The sequence below is a fragment of the Gracilinanus agilis genome, chromosome 4, assembly GCF_016433145.1.
Source record: "Gracilinanus agilis isolate LMUSP501 chromosome 4, AgileGrace, whole genome shotgun sequence".
NCBI classification, from domain to species: Eukaryota; Metazoa; Chordata; class Mammalia; order Didelphimorphia; family Didelphidae; genus Gracilinanus; species Gracilinanus agilis.
Genome location: NC_058133.1, coordinates 519,076,038 through 519,096,043, shown reverse-complemented (window position 1 = coordinate 519,096,043; position 20,006 = coordinate 519,076,038). Strand labels below are relative to the sequence as shown.

The 20,006-nt window shown below is 43.7% G+C and overlaps 1 protein-coding gene across 4 annotated transcripts in view; it reads right to left on the bottom strand.

Annotated features, from left to right (window-relative positions):
• TRAF3IP1 (TRAF3 interacting protein 1) overlaps positions 1–16,403 on the bottom strand; it is an 81,105-nt gene extending 64,702 nt beyond the window's left edge. For all 4 annotated transcript variants that reach the window (XM_044673374.1, XM_044673373.1, XM_044673375.1 and 1 more), the window contains exons 1-5: positions 16,339–16,403; positions 13,668–13,829; positions 8,591–8,734; positions 8,013–8,480; positions 2,739–2,819 (exon numbers count right to left, since the gene is read on the bottom strand). In XM_044673374.1, coding sequence (XP_044529309.1) covers positions 2,739–2,819; positions 8,013–8,480; positions 8,591–8,734; positions 13,668–13,829; positions 16,339–16,398 — 915 coding nt within the window. In that variant the 5' untranslated portion in view covers positions 16,399–16,403. The remainder of the gene's footprint in view (positions 1–2,738; positions 2,820–8,012; positions 8,481–8,590; positions 8,735–13,667; positions 13,830–16,338) is intronic.
• Positions 16,404–20,006: the final 3,603 nt, after the last annotated feature.

The following is a 20,006-nucleotide window of genomic DNA, read 5'->3' as shown; positions in this document are numbered from 1 at the left end:
AGAATGTTCTCTTGCAGGTACATCGAGTAGGTATCTTTGGATGGAAAACAGGCATGTACAAAAGAGTCATGTGAAACCAGTCTGGAAAGAGAGGTTGGTGTAAGATTGGAAAGAGGTTTAGATGCCAAATGGAGGAATTCATTCAGGATGTCCCAAAAGTCTTAGTGTCGTTTTAAGCTTTAATAGTCATAAAATGCATTAAGATTTTTAGAACTTCCTGTATTTAATCCAAGAGACCAAGAGGATCCACTCTAATTTACTGAGCTGGGTGGGTTGGGATGGGGGTGACTTAGTTAGACTTATAGCTCAGGAAGGTCATTCTGGGAGCTGTCTGAAAGACGGATTGGATGGGGAAAGGAGGCTATTAGAGTAGTCTAGGAAAAATAAAGAGGGTCTGTCCTAAGATGGTGGCAGTGTGAGTGGACAGAATGGGCCAGTTACTAGAGAACTTTTTAGTCAAAACTGAACAAGATTTGGCAACTAATTTGATTAGTGAAGGGAGGTACTGATGATGATCCTGGGTGTGCAAAGCTGGTTAACTGGTAGGACAGTGATGTGCCCAACAGAAATTGTAAAGCTTGAAAGAAGAATGGATTTGAGGAAGAGAAATAATGAGTGCTACTGTGGACATGAGTTTGAGACTACTATGGGATACGTATCTAAATGGAAATATTCAACAGGCAGTTGGAGATGTGAGGTTAGAGTTGGGGAAGGAGAGATGAGGGCTGGATGATAAGAGTCATCTGTGAATGATGAGTCAGTAAGAAAGAGTGTATGGCGAGAGGACGAGATGGCTCTGGGCAGAGCTTTGAAAGGCATCCACAGCAAGAAAGATGACACTAAAAAGAACATGAGATCTGGCAACTAAAGGATGATGGGGGGCACTTTGGAGATGGAAAAGGCCCAAAGTCAGAATGCAGAGGAGAACTTTTTAGAAAGAGAGGAGAACAAGGAGGCAGCAACAGGTCTAAAGAACTTTTTTCTAGGAGACTTGTAAGAGGGAGAAAAAATAAAGATCCTGGATGATGACATGAGGAGATGATGAGCCTTAGTGAGGGTCTAAGGGGGGGGGGCAGGGGGAGAAGAAGCTGGACACTTCTCTAGGAAGCAGGAAGGGAGCCAGTAGAGAGGGAAAGTCTAAAAATTAAAGAGAAGATATGTCTGTTGCGGGGATAAGAGAAGACAAGGAGGGAGAAGTCCAAAGAAGGGCTGGTTTAGGTGAGGAGATGGGCCACCTCTTCAGTAGAGACTGAAATAAAGGAAGAAAAATTGGGAGAATTAGGTCAAGGGGGTTGGGATATAGAGAAGGGGACAAGAGGGAGCTTTTGGCAGATGGTTACTATTTTCTAAGTAAAATACAAGGTGAAGGGATAGGGTGATGGGGGAATTAGAGGAGAGAATAAAAGGTTTAGAGAAAGCTTCTGTAGTGAAGCTCTTCAGGAGAAGTAAAGCGTTCTTCCTGCCTGGCAGCAGTTAGGGCTCCTCTAAAGCTCAGGCCCCTCAGTTTGTAGTAGACTCAGGGAGCAGTGCTATGTGACTTCAGGAAATAGCACTTGAGTCTGAGCAGAAGAGTCAAAGCATTAACGTAGCTCCAACTGAAACACCAAAAAGCACAGTCCCAGGACAGAATAGCACCTCTGCAACTTGAGGTTCAGGTATGAATGATGGCAAATTCAAGCTGTGCAGTGGAAGAAAATCTCTTCTTACTTGTAATCCCAAGTATTTAATAAAAATAATGAAACTTGGCAAAGAATTCAGAGGTAAAGCTTCTAATTGGTTAAAGTTTCCTTTAAAAATCTCTGATTTTGGGGCAGCTGGGTAGCTCAGTGGATTGAGAGTCAGGCCTAGAAACGGGAGGTCCTAGGTTCAAATCCAGCCTCGGACACTTCCCAGCCGTGTGACCCTGGGCAAGTCACTTGACCCCCTTTGCCCACCCTGACCACTCTTCCACCTAGGAGCCAATACACAGAAGTTAAGGGTTTAAGGAAAAAAAATATTTAAGAAAAAAATCTCTCATTTTAGGAACAGCTAGCTAGCCTAGTATAGAGAGCACCAGGCCTGGAGATGTGAGGTCTTGGGTTCAAATCTGGCTTCCTACATTTCCTGGCTGTGTAACCCTGGACAAGTTATTTCTCCCAATTGCCTAGCCCTTACTACTCTTCTCCCTTAGAATTGATTGATTCTCAGGCAGACAGTTAAGGGTCTGTTTTATTTAAACTTATACCTTCCATCTAAAAATCAATACTTTGTATTGGTTCCATACCAGAAGAGCAGTAAGGGCTAGGCAATGGGAGTGAAGTGACTTTTTCCAGACTTTTCACACAGCTAGAAAGTGTCTGAGACCAGATTTGAAATCTAGGACTTCTTATCTCTGCATGGCTCTCAATCCCCTGAGCCACAGAGGGGTCCCCAACGTAAAGGTTTTTTAAAAAAATCTTTGATTTCTTCTTTGCTTCAAGATCTGCTAAAGAAGTGAGTGAAATGAGCTGGTAAAATCCACATGATTTGGGGAGTTGACACATATGTGCGCTCTCTCTCTCTCTCTCTCTCTCTCTCTCTCTCTCTCTCTCTCTCTCACACACACACACACACACATACACACACACATGCACGCACACACACACACAGACCATCTCCCTCTATGTTCACAGAGGCAGGCCTCCAGTAAAGGGTCCCACAACATTTTAGCTAGTCCAAGTTCCATTCAAGTGCTTAAAATTCCTCTTGGCCACACTTACCTCTTTGTCCATCTCAAGTTTGGTGTCTTTCACAGGTGACTCTGAGAATTTTTTGGATAAGTTCTCCACTGTGCCTGTGGACTATAAAAATGATTAAAACACTTTTTTCCTCTCCTTTAAAATACTTAAGTCACATAACATCTATAAGAAGGCATCAAAATATCAGACATAACTTCCGTGCAGAGAAAGAGAAGTATTACCCCAGTGAGTTGGATCACATGATGTTGAGGTCCGGATTAGTTGTTATTTTAGACGCTAACAGCAAAGACCCAATGAGGCTGTCAGTTTCCCTCATAAATAGGATGCAATGGAGATAAGAGCTGGATGCTTCCTTTAAAATATTTCTAACAATGAACTGTGGCAATGCCTTCAGGCACTACTTTATCACAGAGCTCAATAATGGTGTTAATAACACCTTCTCGCACCTTTACACTTTAAGCCGTTTAATGTATTAAGCAACATCCTGACCAAATAAGGCCAATCTGGTAAAGTTCTGTTTTCTGAAATATGAATGAAGGAATTTCTCATAACTTGGAAGATCAAAGATATTTCATTTAATTTTCCCCCCAAATCCAGGATAGGTGAACTATTTTGCTTATGAGGAAGTTAGGCTACAGGTTCAAGTGGCTTCGCCTACAGCCCTTGTCTTGAGAGAATGCAAGCTGAAGTGGGTTAGAAACTCTAGTCTCCTGCTTTTTCCACTGGAGGCCGCCAAATACCCTTTCACCATCAAGGCTGGCCAAGGAGTGTAAGGATCTGTTTGACAGCAGAAAGTAGTTACAGAGATGGCTTAAAAATCCCAACTCTTTCCTGCCTGGAACTTCTCCCAGGTGAACAGAAGTCTTTTATCTGTAGTTATAATGAAATGTTTCTTCAGTTCAATCATTCTGGAAAGCAATTGTAATTGGGCAAAGAGAGTGACGAAAAAGCCTGCAGCCGTTGACTCAAAGAGATCCCACTGCTAAGTATGTACACCAAGAAAGTCACTGACAAAAAGTATATACCCAGGGGCAGCTGGGTGGCTCAGTGGATTGAGAGCCAAGCTGGAGACAAGAGGTCTTGAATTCAAATCTAGCCCCAGACACTTTTTAGTTCTGTGACTCTGGGCAAGTAACCCCAATTTAATCCTGATTGCCTAATTTTTACCTCTCGTCTGCCTTGGAATCAATACTGAGTATTGATTCTAAGATAGAAGATTAGGATTAAAAAAAATCAAAAGCATACATCCAATATTCATATCAGCACTTTGAGTGTTAGAATCTATCCAACAGCTTCTTAGGTCTGAGAGGCGCACGGTTTAGGTAAGAAAGAATGAAGCAGATACTGGAGGCTGACCGTTTGCTCATGGCTGCCTCAAAAAGCCTCCGAGCTTTCTTTCTTTACCTCATTTTCAAAAGAATCATTTCTCACAAAGCATAATGGGGTTTTTCAGCTGCGCAGACATGCCAAAGTTACAGAATTACGTCATGATTGGTATATGATTTTACAAAGTTTTCTCCCGTGGAGATCATGCTTGGATGAGAAAAAGTCCCAAGGTTAAAAATGAGCCTCACTTTATCTAAAGTGGAATTTTGCCTGAGCCTGCCACTCCGTGACCTTGGGAGGTCTGGAGCAGTAAGAGAGATACACCCACAGCTGCAGCTGTCCTCTGCTGAACGGAAAAAAAAGGCTGTTAACTCATTAAGTGCTGGTTTACTAAAAACTCAAAGCTATCCTAGAAAATCAGATTATAATGCTTTCCAATGAGAAAAGGTGTGGATCATAAAAAGGAGCCTCCCGGAGGGGTGCGGCTTTTTATCTTAGATAAAATCCTGTCTGCATTCTGACTTGCAAGGCAGAAAGGTCAAAAGGCATGGCCTTGCCTGTATGCCTTGATCTTTTGATGGGGCCTAGATAAAAATATCTATTAGAGACCCTGTTTCTCTCTTGGCTTCCAACATTTGAGAGATCACAGAGAACTGGACACAAAGTAGATGACCATTAACTGGGGAATGGCTAGATCAATTGTGGCACATGAGTGTAACAGATTATTTCTCTGCTATGAGAAATGACAAATATGATGAATACAAAGAAGTGTGAGAAGAGATAGATGAATTGATGCAAAGTGAAATAAACAGTATATACCATGACTATGATGCTATCTAAGGCAGAACAATGAAACAATGGGAAACAGAATGCTGTGAAATTTTAAACCATCATGACCAAAGTTGGGGTCCCTGCATGCCCAAGACAGAGAGAAGCAAGCATCTCTCTTGTCTCTACAAGTGTGGGGCTCTATGGCTGTGGAATACTGAACTCAATAAATGTCAGATTTTGTGGATACATTCTTAGTTTGGCTGAACTGCTTTCCCTCCCTTTCTTTCATTCTTTTTTACAAGGGGTAGATAGATCTCAAGGAGGGAAACAGGTGATATAAACATAAAAGATATCAATAAAAATTTATTCTATCATATTTAATTAAACATGTTGATTTACTCAGTTTAATTAGACCCAAACATTTCTTAATGGATTCAAAGATTTCCAAACCAAGGTAGCATTCACACACCTACCACATCTGCAGACACTTCATTTTTATTTGTTTTAAACCCTTTACCTTCCATCTTGGAGTCAATACTGTATATTGGCTCCAAGGCAGAAGAGTAGTAAGGGTAGGTAAAGGGGGTCAAGTGACTTGCCCAAGGTCACACAGCTAGGAAGTGTCTGAGGCCAGATATGAACCTAGGACTCCCCATCTCTAGGGCTGGCTCTCAATCCACTGAGCCACCCAGCTGCCCCCGACACTTCATTTTTAAGACCCTCTATGGATTAAAGACATTTAATGAGACTAAGATAGGAAATGTAAATGAATAACCCCATGTGCTGTTGGCAATGATCTGCAATGAGATCGTTTTTAAATTCTGAATTTGGAACAGTCCAGTTTTGTGGACACAGGAGGTGCTGTCAAAAGCAGCAAAACCTGAACCAAGAGGCTGAGGCTCCAAATCTCCCTTCAGTATGACCCAGAGAAAGTCACTTCACCTGTCTATGACCCTGAGATGGCAGCACGATCAACCGCAAAGAGTTCTTGTGAACCCAAGAGTCCTAAGCTCCTCATCCCCATCAGGAAAATGTCCTCCCTTGGAGATCTGAGTGTCCACAGCAGTAATGGGTAAACTCCCATGAATGCCAAGGCACACAATATAAAACTGAGCCCTCATTAAACTACTTTTTAAAAATGTCACATAATGTGTTTCACACATTACACGACTCAGTCCAATTCACCAAGTGATTAGTAAGCTGAGGGGCAACTTAAATGGTTCAGTGTATAGGGTGCCAGGTCTAGAGATGGGAGGTCCTGGGTTCAAATCTGGCCTGGGACACTTCCTGACTGTGTGACCCTGGGCAAGTCCCTTGACCCCCACTGCCTGGTTCTAACTGTTCTTCTGCCTTAGACAAAACACAGTATTGATTTTAAGAAAGAAGGGCTAAAAACAAAAACAAAAAAAAAAAAACCCAATCAACTAGTGGATGAGAATTCAACTTTGCTTCTAAAACAACCATTCAAAAGCGAAACAGCTAATGCAGGCAGCATGCTAGAGTTCTAACTGGCCCAAGTTTAGTTCCCAGAAAGAAATACAGGCAACCTTTTAGCCATGTGGGAGTCAAGCTTTTAAGGAGCTCCGGAAGGCTTTCACGTGGGTGCAATGGCCCCCGAGTTGTTCCTTCCAAGACTCTCAGAAAAATGTGTCTTTTCGCTGACCACATCATGAGAAATGCCATCCATCACAGTGCAAGGACTTTCTAGCCTCATGTGAGTCAGTCTCTGAAGGAGAGGCTAAAGGATAAAGAGCATGTGAAAGCAATTACAAATTCAAAAAAGTCCTAATGGACCTCAGGCTGTTATGGAACGTAACACTAAAACTGCTTTTCTAGTAGTCTCTGAAAGGAAATACTTAAAAGTAAAATTCCTGCTCTCTTGGAGCAACAGTAAAACCTTAATAACCAACAACCTCATAATTACCCTGAAAAGAAAAAAAAAAAACAACCACCTCCAATTTTAGGAGGAAAAAGGAAAACCCACCCAGAGGGAAAAAAGTGATAAAAGCATTACTGAGGACTAATAAAGAGATCTATCCGCCCAGGTGATGTCTCAGAGTTAGCACAGACTCAGCTAACCTCTTTTGCCTTTCATATCTATACAGGAGATGACCCAGTACAGAACAGTGTAAGCAACACAGGGCCAGGGAACCAGACATTTAAGGTTCCACGGTGGTCCTGGTCCAACTTCCTGTGTGAGCCCGAGCAGCTTCTCCATCTATGAAATGAAACGACTGATTAAGGTGACCTCCAGCTCGATCTCAATAATTAAATCACATGCCAAAAGCAGGAACTGATATTCAGAAAGATGATCCCGAGACAAGCTATGAAACATGAAAATCTATCGGGTGCTTTTCATCGGACCTACCAAAGTATCAAAGGCAACAGATGTTGAAAAACTCTTTTTTAATCTCTTCTGCTTCGTTTAACCAATTGGAGCTCCATTGATGATTTCATGTCCTCCTGAGGAGTCCTATATGCGTGGGTTAGGAGAGGTCAAGCAGCTGCTTTTTACTCTGCCGCCATCTTAACCCAGAACCTCCACTGACGATTCCAAACAACTTCCGCTCCCCACACCTCCAGGTAAATGATCTCTGCCCTTCTTTATCTGCTACCTTAAGAAAAGCCTTCTTAAAGCATAGCGGCAAGTAATTGTCTTACGGACATCTTAATGCCTTACTAGCGTAGACACACAAGATAAAGTATATCACTGGAACCTGAATTCTCCATTCGAGGTAGAAGGCCCTTTAAAGATCATCTGGTCCAAGACCTTCCTGAAACTCAGGTCAGCAGCCCTGGGATCTTCTAACTCAGGTCAGAGATGAGACAGAGATGAATGTCTATGGACTTACCGTGGTGACAACGGCATGGGCCCTGAAGCCCATCGGATCAAACTGGCTTAGCCTCTAGCCTCAAGGAGCCTAAGAATTCCACCATTCAAAGTGTGTGGAACCAGGCCTTGAAGAGTACATGGGAAGCACTGATATAACCTCTTATCAGACTATTTATTATTTACCACCTCAGGGAAGTGGAGAAGGGAGGGAGAGATTCTGAATTGTAAAATGTCAAAAGTTGTTTCTACATGGAAAATTCAATTGAAAAAAGTAAAAGAGTTCACTTGGACTACAGCACTGTGCCCTGGCCCACAGCAGAGGCAGGGAAGCTGACCCTGACCACCCTCCCAAGCTGGACTCTTACCTTTTTTTCTAGTCTCTCCTGCTCCTTGATCTTGTCCTTCTCATGTTCCCTTGAGTGCTCCCCGTCTTTCGTCCTGTCTTTGCGTTTCTCCCGATCCTTGTCCTTTGCTCTCTCTCGCTCCTTCTCTCTTTCTCTCTCTCGGTCCCTCTCTTTCAAGCGTTCCTTTTCCTTCCCTCCTTCACTCTTCCTCTCCTTGTCCCGCTCTAACTCTCGGTCCTTGTTGCCTCTGTCTTTGTCTCTGCTCTTCTCTCTCTCTCGCTCCTGCTTGACTCTGTTCTTATTTCTGTCTCTCTCCAAGTCTTTGCCTTTGTCCCGCTCAAGATCTTTGTGCCTCTCCCGGTCACCATCCTTGCTCTTCTCTCGCTCTCTGTCCTTATCTCTTGCTTTGCTTTCTTCATCTTTGGATTCTTCTTTCACTTTGCGTTCTCGGCTTGTGCTTCTGTCTTTGATTTCAGAGTTCCTTCTATCCTAAAAAACGAAGAAATGAGGAGAGGTTATTCAAGTCTACGTCTGAGTCTATCACAGCCTCCCCCACAGCCCAGCAGGCTCTCAGGAGGGAATAGGGGCTTCCAGCTTACTTCTTTCTCTTTATGAGTCCTGGGATCTTCTTCCTTAAATTCCTTATTATCCAGTTCTTGGGACTTTGAAGTTAGCGGAGATTTTCCCTTCGTGTCTCCCTTCTCTCCAGCAAGAACTCTTTTCACAGCATCATCACTTGAGAGCTTTGGGTCCAAAAGGGTATGAGGAAGACAAAGGAAAAGTTAAAATAAGAGAGTTAGCAAATCCAACAGGTATTCAAGCAAGTACCTGCAATTAGTGGCCTGGCCCCTGCTCATCTTCCTTAGAAAGGTCATGGGTCTGGATCATTGACAGGACCAGTGAGATCGGTGGGGAACTCCTCAGGACCCCAAGGTCTCTACTGTGTTTCCATGAAAAGAAAGCACACCTTCCATCAACTGATAGGACCTGGAGATTACAGGGTTGGAAAACAGAAATAAATTCAGCTAAAGAGGACTGATGTAACTACAACTGGAATGCCTTCACAAGATGGTCTTTCAAACCAAGGCCACTATTTCTCTCTCTGCAGCTCTAAGAGACAAATGCTATCTCTGAATCTTAAAGCTCTAACAAAAGAGACCTTAATTCCAGGCTTCACAAACTGTGGAAGCTGAAGGCTCACACTGTATCCTAAATTCAAGCTATATATGCCCAAACTGATAAAGCTTATAAGCACGGAACAGCAGAGTAGTGCTGCCTTGGTGTCAGGAACCTGGGTTCAACCTCCAGCCCTGTCATACCCTACTTAACTGTGTGATCATAGAGGACAAGCTTCTTCATGTGCCCGAGTCTCAGTTTCCTTGTCTATAAAATGGGGATGGTGATCTTTATGCCACCTCCCTCCCAAGCCTATCAGACTCTGTGAATCCTCGAGTGGTCCCACTCAGTGCATTAAGCATTTGGGCCTGTCAGCCAAGAGCCTGGAAATCTCCTTCTCTAAGGAAGAAAGGAATCCCTAAAGAAAAACAGAAAGTCGCCTCCTATCCGAGGCAAGAGGGGTAGGCAGCTCTCCAGGAAATAGATATTTTCAGGGCATCTATTATGTATCTCCCACTCATCTAGACATTGAGGTAAATTTAAAAGAAAAAGATGGCTGGCCTTGCTCTGTACCTACATGAAACAGCCAGAGTGGCTCAGGCTCCCAACCCTCAGACCCTCTCACCACAACCACCTTGGCATCAACTGGGCCCAGCCAGCAAAGCACAGCTCAACCAGCCCTAAGGAAGTCCTTGTCATGAACCAGGTGCTATGCCAGGCCCTAAGAATACAGAGACAAGCCAAAAAAAACTATCTCTGCCTTCCAGATAGCTATCGTCTATTACAGCAATAAAACACACACCCCAACTAAGTCATTTAAGAAGAGAGAAAGAAAGGAAGGCTTCCTGAAGGAAGTGTCACATGATCTGAGCCTTGAAAGAAATTAAAGGTTCTAGGTAGAGGCAGCAGACTAGAGCAGAGTACCTCAGGGGAGTTATCATCAAATGGCTGAGAACAGTGACGGCAAACCTTTTAGAGACCGAGTGCCATGCCCCCACCATGGAGTACCATACCTGCCCCCAACAGAGACCAAGTGCCATCCCCCCTCCCCCTTTACCCTACATAAGAGAGGGAGAAAGCTCTCCTACTGGACTGCTGGGTGAGTGAAGTGAGGAATGTAGACAGAGGAAGGGGAGTGGCCCAGGCTCTTCCCTCTCCTCCAGCTCTGCCGCCTGGGAGCCACCCCCCCTTACCCCTGTGCACTCCATTGGGCCACTGGGCAGAGGGGCGGGGAGGGGCAGTGGAGGGGGGGAGGGGAGCAGCTACACCCCAGGCCCTCTACCTTTCTAGTAATGAACTCTTGGGGGGAGGGTAGCTGTGAGCCCACAGAGAGCGCTCTGAGTGCCATCTTTGGCACTCGTGCCATAGGTTCACCATCCCTAGCCTGGAAGGGGAGATCGTGGTTCAGACTAGTGTCTAGGAGAGGCCAAGGACAATTAGGGTTTGATGTGTGGCAGAGTCCATTTGAGCTTTAGGAAGACACTTATGGCAAGCTGTTGGGGAGAAATTGGAAAAGGAAGAGAATGACCACAGGGAGAGCAATCAGAAGGCTGCAGCCCCTGGGGAAGCTCCATGGAAGCAGCAGGAGACAAACACCCAAGGGTTCTTCCTCTGGGCGAGCTTCTCTGGCCCTTCCAGGAAATTTTTCCTTCCTCTGAAATTCTCCCATAGCATTTACAGTCTGGCCCCTTTGCTGGGTACTGGTGACTGACTTCTCTAAATTTGTACTTTAATGTGAATCACAGAGGGCAGGGCCAGAGATTATCCCATAACCTTTTTCATTTTTCTGGTAAGGAAACTGAGGCCCAAGATCACAAGAACAGGAGTGAGTAGAGCCTGACTCACTTCCTTGCTCTGGATTTTCTCCTGTGGTTTTCTCTCTGTGTACCCAGCATCCTGATACTTTCTGAATTGGGTCCTCATCACAACAGCCACTGTGTCATGTAAGGAACTGAATCCTTGTTGACAGGGTGCTGCTTCTCAAACAGGTACTAGAGCTACACAAATCCTACTTACCTCACAGAGAGGAACCGGCCAGGCCTCTTTTCCCCAGACTACCATTCATCCCTGACAGAGGATCCCCTCCAGGGCTGCCTAAGAGGGTCATAGCTGGGGAGGTGAGAAGGCCAACATAAATGGGCAAGGCTATGGGGATGGCTCAGAGGCCCTCCCTAAAGCTGGAAGGAGCTCCAGGAGGCCTAGGGCACATACCCAGGAAACACTGCTCAATCTCTCAGGCAACAAGCAGTGAACTGATTCAGTCCCTGCTTTGTGTCTGCTTCTGTGCTTGGCACTGAGGAGACAATGAAATAGCCCCTGACCCCAAGAACCTGCGATTCCGAGGGCAATCAGAGGCACCGCTCTTCTAGGGGCTCTGAGCCTCCCTCTCTCCTTGGCCTCTGATCAAGGACAACATGCCCACACACACCAAGGCAGGCAACTCAGAAACAAGTGTGGGGTAAGAGGAGAGAAAAACAGACTAAAGCAAAAAGTTCTCCAGGCTTCACTCCCCAGAGCCAGAGAGGACACCCAAGTGTCCTTGGTTGGGTATTTAAGAGGTGTAGGGACTCCACTCTGCACAACTTAAGCAGTCTGGGCTCCCCTCTGACTCAGTTCAGCCTCAGCCCCAGAATTGAAATGGGATCAAAGGTGGGAGAAAGGCTAGAGAAATCAGCATCTGAGCACATACTTCCAAAGCTTCCTAATCACAATGGTCCATCACATCAGGATTCTGCTGCCTCTAGAAAAAAAGATCCTGAAGCCATTCAGGAAAGAGAAGAATGGCCCAATCCAGTGCAGGGGTTTTGCAAGGAGTTTCAGCAGGGGCTAGGTAATGACATCTAGGCTGTATTCTAAGACTTCAGAGCCTTGATACAACACTCAGCCTTGAGTTGAGAAGACCCAAACTCAACTCTGACCTCAGACTATTACTATCTGTGTAACCTGAGCAAGTCACTTCACCTCTGTTTACCTCAGTTTCCTCAAAGTAAAATGGGGATAATAATAATACCTATCTCCCAGGGTCACTGTAAGGATCAAATAAGCTAATATTCATAAAATAAATCTTAATAAATGCTTGTTTCCTTCCTCCCTTTGAAAAGAGAAAATCCTAGGAATGTTGACTAGGTAACAGAGGTAGAGAAGGGGAGCGATGCATTCAGTTTCTCCTCATCATCATCCAATCTTTGTTCCCTTTCCAGGTTCCCTCTTCCTCCCTTCCTCCTGACAGATCAACAGTGAAACTTATATAGGTTATGCCTGCTTAGCCTGCACTAGTGAAGATGAGGGAGGCCTGGCTCAGAGGGGAGGAGGAGGTTAACCTTCTCTCCAGGTCTTCTGATACAGTAAAAGGCACAGGCAGAACCTTCAAAGTCTTCAGGAGCCCTGAGGCCAGCAGAGCCTCGGGTAAAACTGGAAAGTTGAACCCTCTGTGCTGTTTACCCTCAGACACCATTTCTCCTCCCTTACCTTCCTCCTGATTGTCCAAAGGCCACCCCTCCCTGCCCCAGAGTCTGCCTAGACCAGTGATGGCGAACCTATGGCACGGATGCCAAAGATGGCATGCAGAGAGCTCTCTGTGGGCACTTGGCCACCCTCCTCTCCCACAAGTTTGTTACTAGAAAGGCAAAGGACCTGGGGGGGACGGAAAGGAGGGGGGCTGCCTGATAACATTTTTTTCACATCACCGGTCCCTCTGCCCAGCAGCCTAATGGGAGTACGAAAGGCAAAGGGGGTGGCTCACAAGCAGCAGAGCTAGAGGGGAGCAGAGTGCTCAGGCCACTCCCCTCCTCCTCTCTACACTTCGCCTGTCCCTCTGCCCAGCAGCCCAATGGGAGAGCTTTCTCCCTCCCGTGTGGAGTAAGGGGGGAGCAAGGCACTCAGTCTCTGAGAGGGAAAGGCAGGCACGGCACTGAGTCTGGGGGATGGGAGTCTGGCACCCCATCTCTAAAAGGTTCACCATCAATGACTCTTGACTTTTAATTGTTAGTGGCAGAAAACTCTGATTTTCAGTGTTACTGTCAGACTATCTGATTACAGTAACTAACACCAATTACAATGGCCAAACTTGGCCCTAGGGGAAAGTGAGGCAGCCTCTACTGGCCTTAGAAAGTGGAGCCTCAAGGTATTTAACCATTAGTGAGGAATGGCAGGATATATTCAACAATGAAGAGGATAACTAAAAAATATGTCAATCCAATATCAATTAAGAATAAAAAAGTATCCCACACTGAGATAGGAGACTTAGTCAGGCATTTTAAAATAGGAGTAATAATAGACTTTCTAACTAATGGAATTTTCAGGAAGGCTGGTTTTTAGGCAGGCAATCTGCCTGAGCTTCTAGGCTGCTGCTTTGCCCTTACCTCATCTACGAGAGAATCAGGGCCTTCACCTACCCACCACCTCAACTTTGGAAACAATGCAGCAGAAACAGAAGGATTCCATGGAGAACAACTTGGGAGTCAGAACTGAGAAGTGAAAAGGGCAAACAGGGAATGCCACAAAATTCTTCTTTCTTGCACTCATATTCTTGCTGCTTGTAACTGCCTTCTGAAGTATTACCTTATTGAGACAGCATTTTCCAATTGCCTGGAGGAGCTCATTCGTTCTTTCTGGTTCGTGTCCTGCCACAATCCGTGCTGGTTTCACAGATAATGGTTCTCCTGAAACCATTATGACAACATCTATGGTTTTCTGAAGGAAGCTAATTTTTGCATCTTTATCCTGAAAAATTGAAATTTAAAATACAATATTTATATACATCATTTATGTCAGCTTCTCACTGATAAAGTTCTCATGACTAATAAACATAGCTAAGAAGAAAATCACTTCATCTTTACAAATGCTGGATCTCTGTAAATAAATCAAAATCATTCCATTCCATCCATTCTAGGGCTGAGCTGAACTCCTAACATGAAGCTTTACCACTCCAGTCTCATTCCTATGGGAACGTCAACAGAGCTCTCTTCTCAGGAGACCAAGGTCACCGAGAGTTACTTAATCTATCAGAATATAGTCCTTGGACAAATACTAGAGCCAGCCTGAGAGCCAGGCCCAGCACTGCATGAAACCCAGCTGAGCTCAGTCCTGGGGACAGTCTTAAACTGCTCTTGGCCCCCAGAGCCTACCTTGTGAACCCAAGAACCAAAATCTTCCTGGTGCTACCACTGAGTGGCAAATCACAGGACTCCAAGATCTTCCCCCAAAATCAGAGCTCCTGGTGACCAAAGACAATCATGAGTTGCCTGCTATGATATGCTGGCATTGGAGGAAGGTGGGCTGACTGCCATCACCAGTGATGCCCAGCTGAAGGAGACTTTAAAGCTGAATTCTGACTTACCAAGTCTACATTTTCCCTTAATAATCAACAATACATATGAAGGCATATGGATTTCATAAAAGCTAAAGAAAGTACTTTTCTACCAGAATAATATGTGAACTAACCAGTCCTTGCTGATTTCATTACAAAGCAGAACTATAAGACCATTTGCAAATACATGATTTCATCAGCATGGGATCTGCCAGGGAGGGAAAACTAAAAACCAGGATAAGACTTAGTAAGTCAATTTGGGGAGTTGCTTGAGACTCAGAGAAGCTGAGGGAGAGATTTGACCAGAATCACACAGCTAGTACAGGCCAAAGGTAGATTATGAACAGAGAGGTTGTCTTGATTTCACATACAGAACTGTCTCCCAGGTCAAGCTACCTCTCAAATGATCATATACGGTACAAAATCAGAAATCTATTCTCTTACAATAAACAAGATTGCAAATGAAATATGGATGGAGTTCCAAATAATTTAGAAATAGGATGTGTTGCCAATTGTCTTTGCCTGAACAAAAACATTTCCCCAATTTTTATGAAACATTGTTTCGTTGTTTATACAATGAACCCTATAAGACTATAGTAATATCTGTATTAAAGGACTTACTAATAAAGAACTGAGGGACGTGATACATATAAAATAGGTATCTGGGAAAGTACTGCATACCAAATTCTTTCCAAGACAAGACAGACTATATAGCTCCAGAGAGTCCCTGCATCCAAAATAAAAGTAAAATAAATTGCTCCTTTTGCTGATGTATAGGGGGCCAGCCTCTATATGATTTTGGGTCCTGAGTGGCGTTGGTGGCATAGGATGTTTAAGCCAGGAGAAAGAAAATGAGAACAACCATGCTGTCCTGAATTCTGTGGGCTTGGGAGTTTATTATATACTGATTTCAAACAACAGAAAAAAGAGTCATAGCTGTGAAGGGGTAACAAATCACACATAACCCGTTGAAGTCTAAAGAGTAAAGGTGCAAAGACAAATGGCCAAATTCCAACCACCAATTTAGTAGGGGATAACTCTGGGAGTGGAAATACCCCATGGAGATGCTCACCAATGGAGTCCTGCTAAAGACGCCAATTCTAATCAAAGTATGCAATCTTATCTAAGTAATGTTTGTTAGGATTCAGGCTTCTCAATTATCAAGGAGAGGAATCATCAACTCAGTAGATGCTGGTCTGCCACTTCAAAACTCTCCAATAAGAATTCTAAGAAAGGTGGGGACCTAAAACTGAGTCAAAAGAGGAGCCTCAGATTTTTATCTTAGATGGCCCATTCTGTCTGCGTCCTGACATGCAGTGCAGAAAAATCATACACAGTTTTACTTGCCGATGATTTTGTAATGGGATCCAGATAAAATATCTGTTACAGACTCTGTTTCTCTAAATGACTCCTAATAGCCTCTTAGAGGGATCAAGTTGTTTTTGGATTAACCTACCTGCTGGTACCAGAGCTTTTTGGGGCTCAGGTGACCAGAACCAAACACAAAGACTGCCTCAGCCTGGATTGGTCACGTAGGGAATCCAGATAACAGGCCCTAAATTTGATCCTATTTCTCCAATGGCTTTCTACATCCAACGGCTCTCAACACTAATGTCACCTTAACAATATCTTAGCCAAAGGCAAACCTGTCTCTAGGCCTGGCTCTCAATCCACAGAGCCACCTAGTTGCCCCCTAAAATGAGGTCTATAAGGAGACATTTTTGCCAACTCAATTTGCCATTCAATTATCATTTTTCTCTCCAAAGTGGAAGAACTAAATTTTTTTCACCAGACTATTATGTCAAAGAGTAACCTTTTTATCTACAAGATTGGAGAATGGCGTTATACTTAAGAAAAAGGCTAGTGGAAGAGGGAGAAAAACTACTAACATCTGCCAAGGCAGGGAGATGTTCTCAAACGTACCTTAACATTATCAGATTTCATCTCAGCATCTGAGTAGAGCCCCTTCATGAAACCAGTCATTCTAATTACCTTCAAAACATAAAGAAAAGGTCAAATATTAACATCACATCAGAAAATATCATCAGTTCAGATCCAGTACGAGGTTTAAGTGGAATCCCCAAAAGCTTTAGGTCTTTCCTTTATCTATCTGCAAAAGGATTGTATATATATTGATTATTGATTACTTCAATTAGTCTCATCACTACTAGATTAGCATTCAGCTTGACAGAAGAAAATGAGGCAGAGGCATATTCATGAGTGCAAAATATGGAAGATTTCTATGAACAGATGAAAACTGAAGTAAGCTGAACCAGAAAAATAATATAAACAATGACTACATTATAAACTAAAAGAACTAAGGATAAAAGAGATAGTAAGAGGAAAGGAGGGAAGGTGGGGGAAGGGAAGGAGGAAGGAGAAACTGAACACTATGTAAATAAGCTTGGCCCCAGAGAAAGGTTGAGTAAAATGCTCCTAACTCCTTTCACTGCAGAGGTGGGAACAATGGGAACTGAACACTACAAGATACAGTTAATATGTCAGTCTGACTGAACTGTTCCCAACTTTTTTCTTCTTTATCTTTATCACAAAGAATAAATCGCTCAATAGATAGAAAAAGGATAAAACAACAATAAAAAAATTTTGATGTAAAAAACAAAACGGATGAGATAGAATCAGAGATTCAACCAGTGATATCATTGGTTTAAGAAACTCTTGATTAAGGACATGCTCCTAGCCAATGCAAGTCTGTGCTTTCTGTGCAATTTCAGTCTTAAGAGATGCCCTTAGTACTGAGGAGCACTCAGGGAGCAGGGTCCTTCCTGGTTTCCAGGCCAGTTCTCTATCTGTCATACCATACTGCCTCTCAAGTCAAAAAAAGAGAACATGGATAAAAAAGAAGATAAATAAAAAAAACATGCAAACCCTTTTTAGCAATCTTAAGTAACTTTCTTCTGATACTTTTCATCAATTTTATGAAAAAAATTTTTCAGTACCTAAATGATTCTAAGCATTTTAAAGAAAACAATGGACAACTCAATTGGCCCCAGTGAGATGCAAAAATGATCAAAATGTCTTCAGGGTCAGAGGTAGAGTTTCTAGAAAAGTCACCAGCAAAAACCACTGAGGACAAAAAGCCTAAGAGACTGAAATTCAAATTAGTGAAGATTACCCATCCTGGCAGATAAGGTCCTAGATCCTGCCCATTTTCAAAGATGTTTTCTTTATTTAGGATGCTGAAAAGGTTCAGACCCCAGTTTCATGACCACAGGGAATTTCTTTCATGGAGACTCAGGCCACTAAGGAAGTAGACCAGTTTATCTTGAATTTATATAGTCTCAAAGTTGAGATGCAGGGGGGAAGGGAGGGAATGGAGGTTTAGTAACTTGCCCAGAGTCACAGAGTTCATATGTTAGAGGCAAGACTTGAATTTAGGTCTTCCCAACTCCAAGGCCTGACCTTTAGTTACATGGCAAATATATAATATCATTCCACAGGCAGATACAATGACTTTAGGAATCAGACCAACAAAAGATGAGAAGGGAAGAAAGACCAGGGCCAACAGTTCTTTACTCTGATTCCTCCATCTTCCATCATACAACAGAGCATCTTTGCCTCCCTATGAACACTCTAATCTTTTTGCTTATTTCCATGACCTCAACCAATGAGCCCAAGAAGGTCACAGCAGAAGCAGGAGCCCTCAGAGGATCATGGAGGTCAGAGATCTCAGGGTCAAAAGGAGTCTCTGAGGTCTCTGAGGATAATCAGTTCCTAAGCAAGACTGTCTCCACTCTATAATCTATCCTCATAGGAACACCTGACTTTTGCTTGAAGATACTCCCCCTCCTCGTCCTGAGGCAACCCATTCCATGGGCAGAAAGCTCCAATTGTTAGCAAGTTCGTCCTTACACCCAATTTCAATTCTCCTCATTGTCCCATTCTTACATGGTGCCCTGTGCTACCCTCTGGGGTGAAGTAGGACAAGGCTAAGCCTTTCCATAGGCCATGGAGTCCTACTACCTATGCAGTTTTACAGAGGAGCTCTCCAAGGCTCAGGGAGTTGTAGTGACTGGCTCAATAGCACAAAGAGTTAATGGCCAAGACGGAGCTCTCAATCAATAAGCAATGAAGAGGGGCTGAATGCAGGAGACACTGAAAATACAATCACAGAATTTAGTACTGGATGAAGTGTGGAGGACGTCTGAATATGAAAGTAAGGGCCAAGAGGAAGAATCAAAGTGAACTCTAAGGTTTCAAACAGGAGGGACTGGGTGGTTAATGGTAGCATTGATGGAAAGAATGAAGTCAGAAACTGATGTTATTTTCAAATATATGTAAATGGTCTTATGAATTAGTGAATTAGATATAGTTTGTCATGTATTTTTCAGTTGATAGTAATAACATGATGTGTCTATATATTGTTTTCTTTTAAAAAAGGGGTCCATACTCGAAGAGGTTGGGAATCCTCAGGCTATACAATAATAATACAGTTAACTGGATTTTGAACTGATTGAATGAACAACACTAGAATAAATGAATGGACAGATCCATGCAGGCTTTAGGGGAGGCCTCTAGGTGGAGGTAAAGGGATCTGTACCTTACTCTGGGCTCTTTGCCATTTTTATGACTTAGATGAAGAAATAAATGGAGATAACATGAAGCTGGAGCCATGTTGTAGGGCAGTGTCAGGCGCTTCTAGACCTCTATTAGAACCAAGCCTGCAACCTTTAACAGAACCCTTTTACATAACCAAACCAACCAATCCAGACTATGCAGGACTATTTCAATGCATCTCATCCCTACCAATGCATGAAACAGATACACAAAACTTGCTCCTCTTCCCAGGTTCTCTTCTGGTTGCTGATGGCCAACGTCAGAATTCTATTTTTCTTTCAGGCAAACATAATTCTATCTTTACTTTCTAGACTGCCTCTTCCACACTAACAGAACATTTATGATAGAAATACCATCTATATAGACAGTAACAGCTGATGGACAAAATGTCACACTCTCCTCTAATTTACCCAAAGTATACAGTCAAGTTGCACTTCTATAGAACACATGATTTTTCAGAATCCATGTCAGAATCAATGTTCCCCCTTTGGCCAGTTTTTTAAAAATGTACAAAGAAAGTTGGCACTGGAAGCCTGAGGCTATTTGTATGAACCAAGGAATATGAGAGCAAAGAGAACAGCCTGAACCCTGGCAGTTAAGGGCACTCCTGCTTGCGGGGTAGAGCTCATTCTGCCTCCCACCAGATGGAAGCATGGTAGGTCTCCATAGCAACCCCAACAAACCAAAGTGTTTTAGCTCCCTTTTCCCATGAAGTTGTAAATCCAGAAGAATCTTCCATTTCTTGAACTATGAGGCTAGCAAGAACTCCCAAGTCAGAATTCAGTAAATGGCCCCTTGCTGGGCATGTGAGAAAGGAAACCCGGAGGAAGAGGCTTGGATGGCCCTGGCCACCACAGGTCACCCAGAAGCCCTGTCTGGCTACACTGGGGAAGCAGGAAGGCAAAGGTCTTCCCAGAATTCACTGAAACCCGGTGATGTTGAGCCTAGAGAAGGGCCTCCAAGAGTGGACCTGCCCGGGGGCTCAGCTGAGTGGGAGTTCCTGGCCCCTTCCCAGC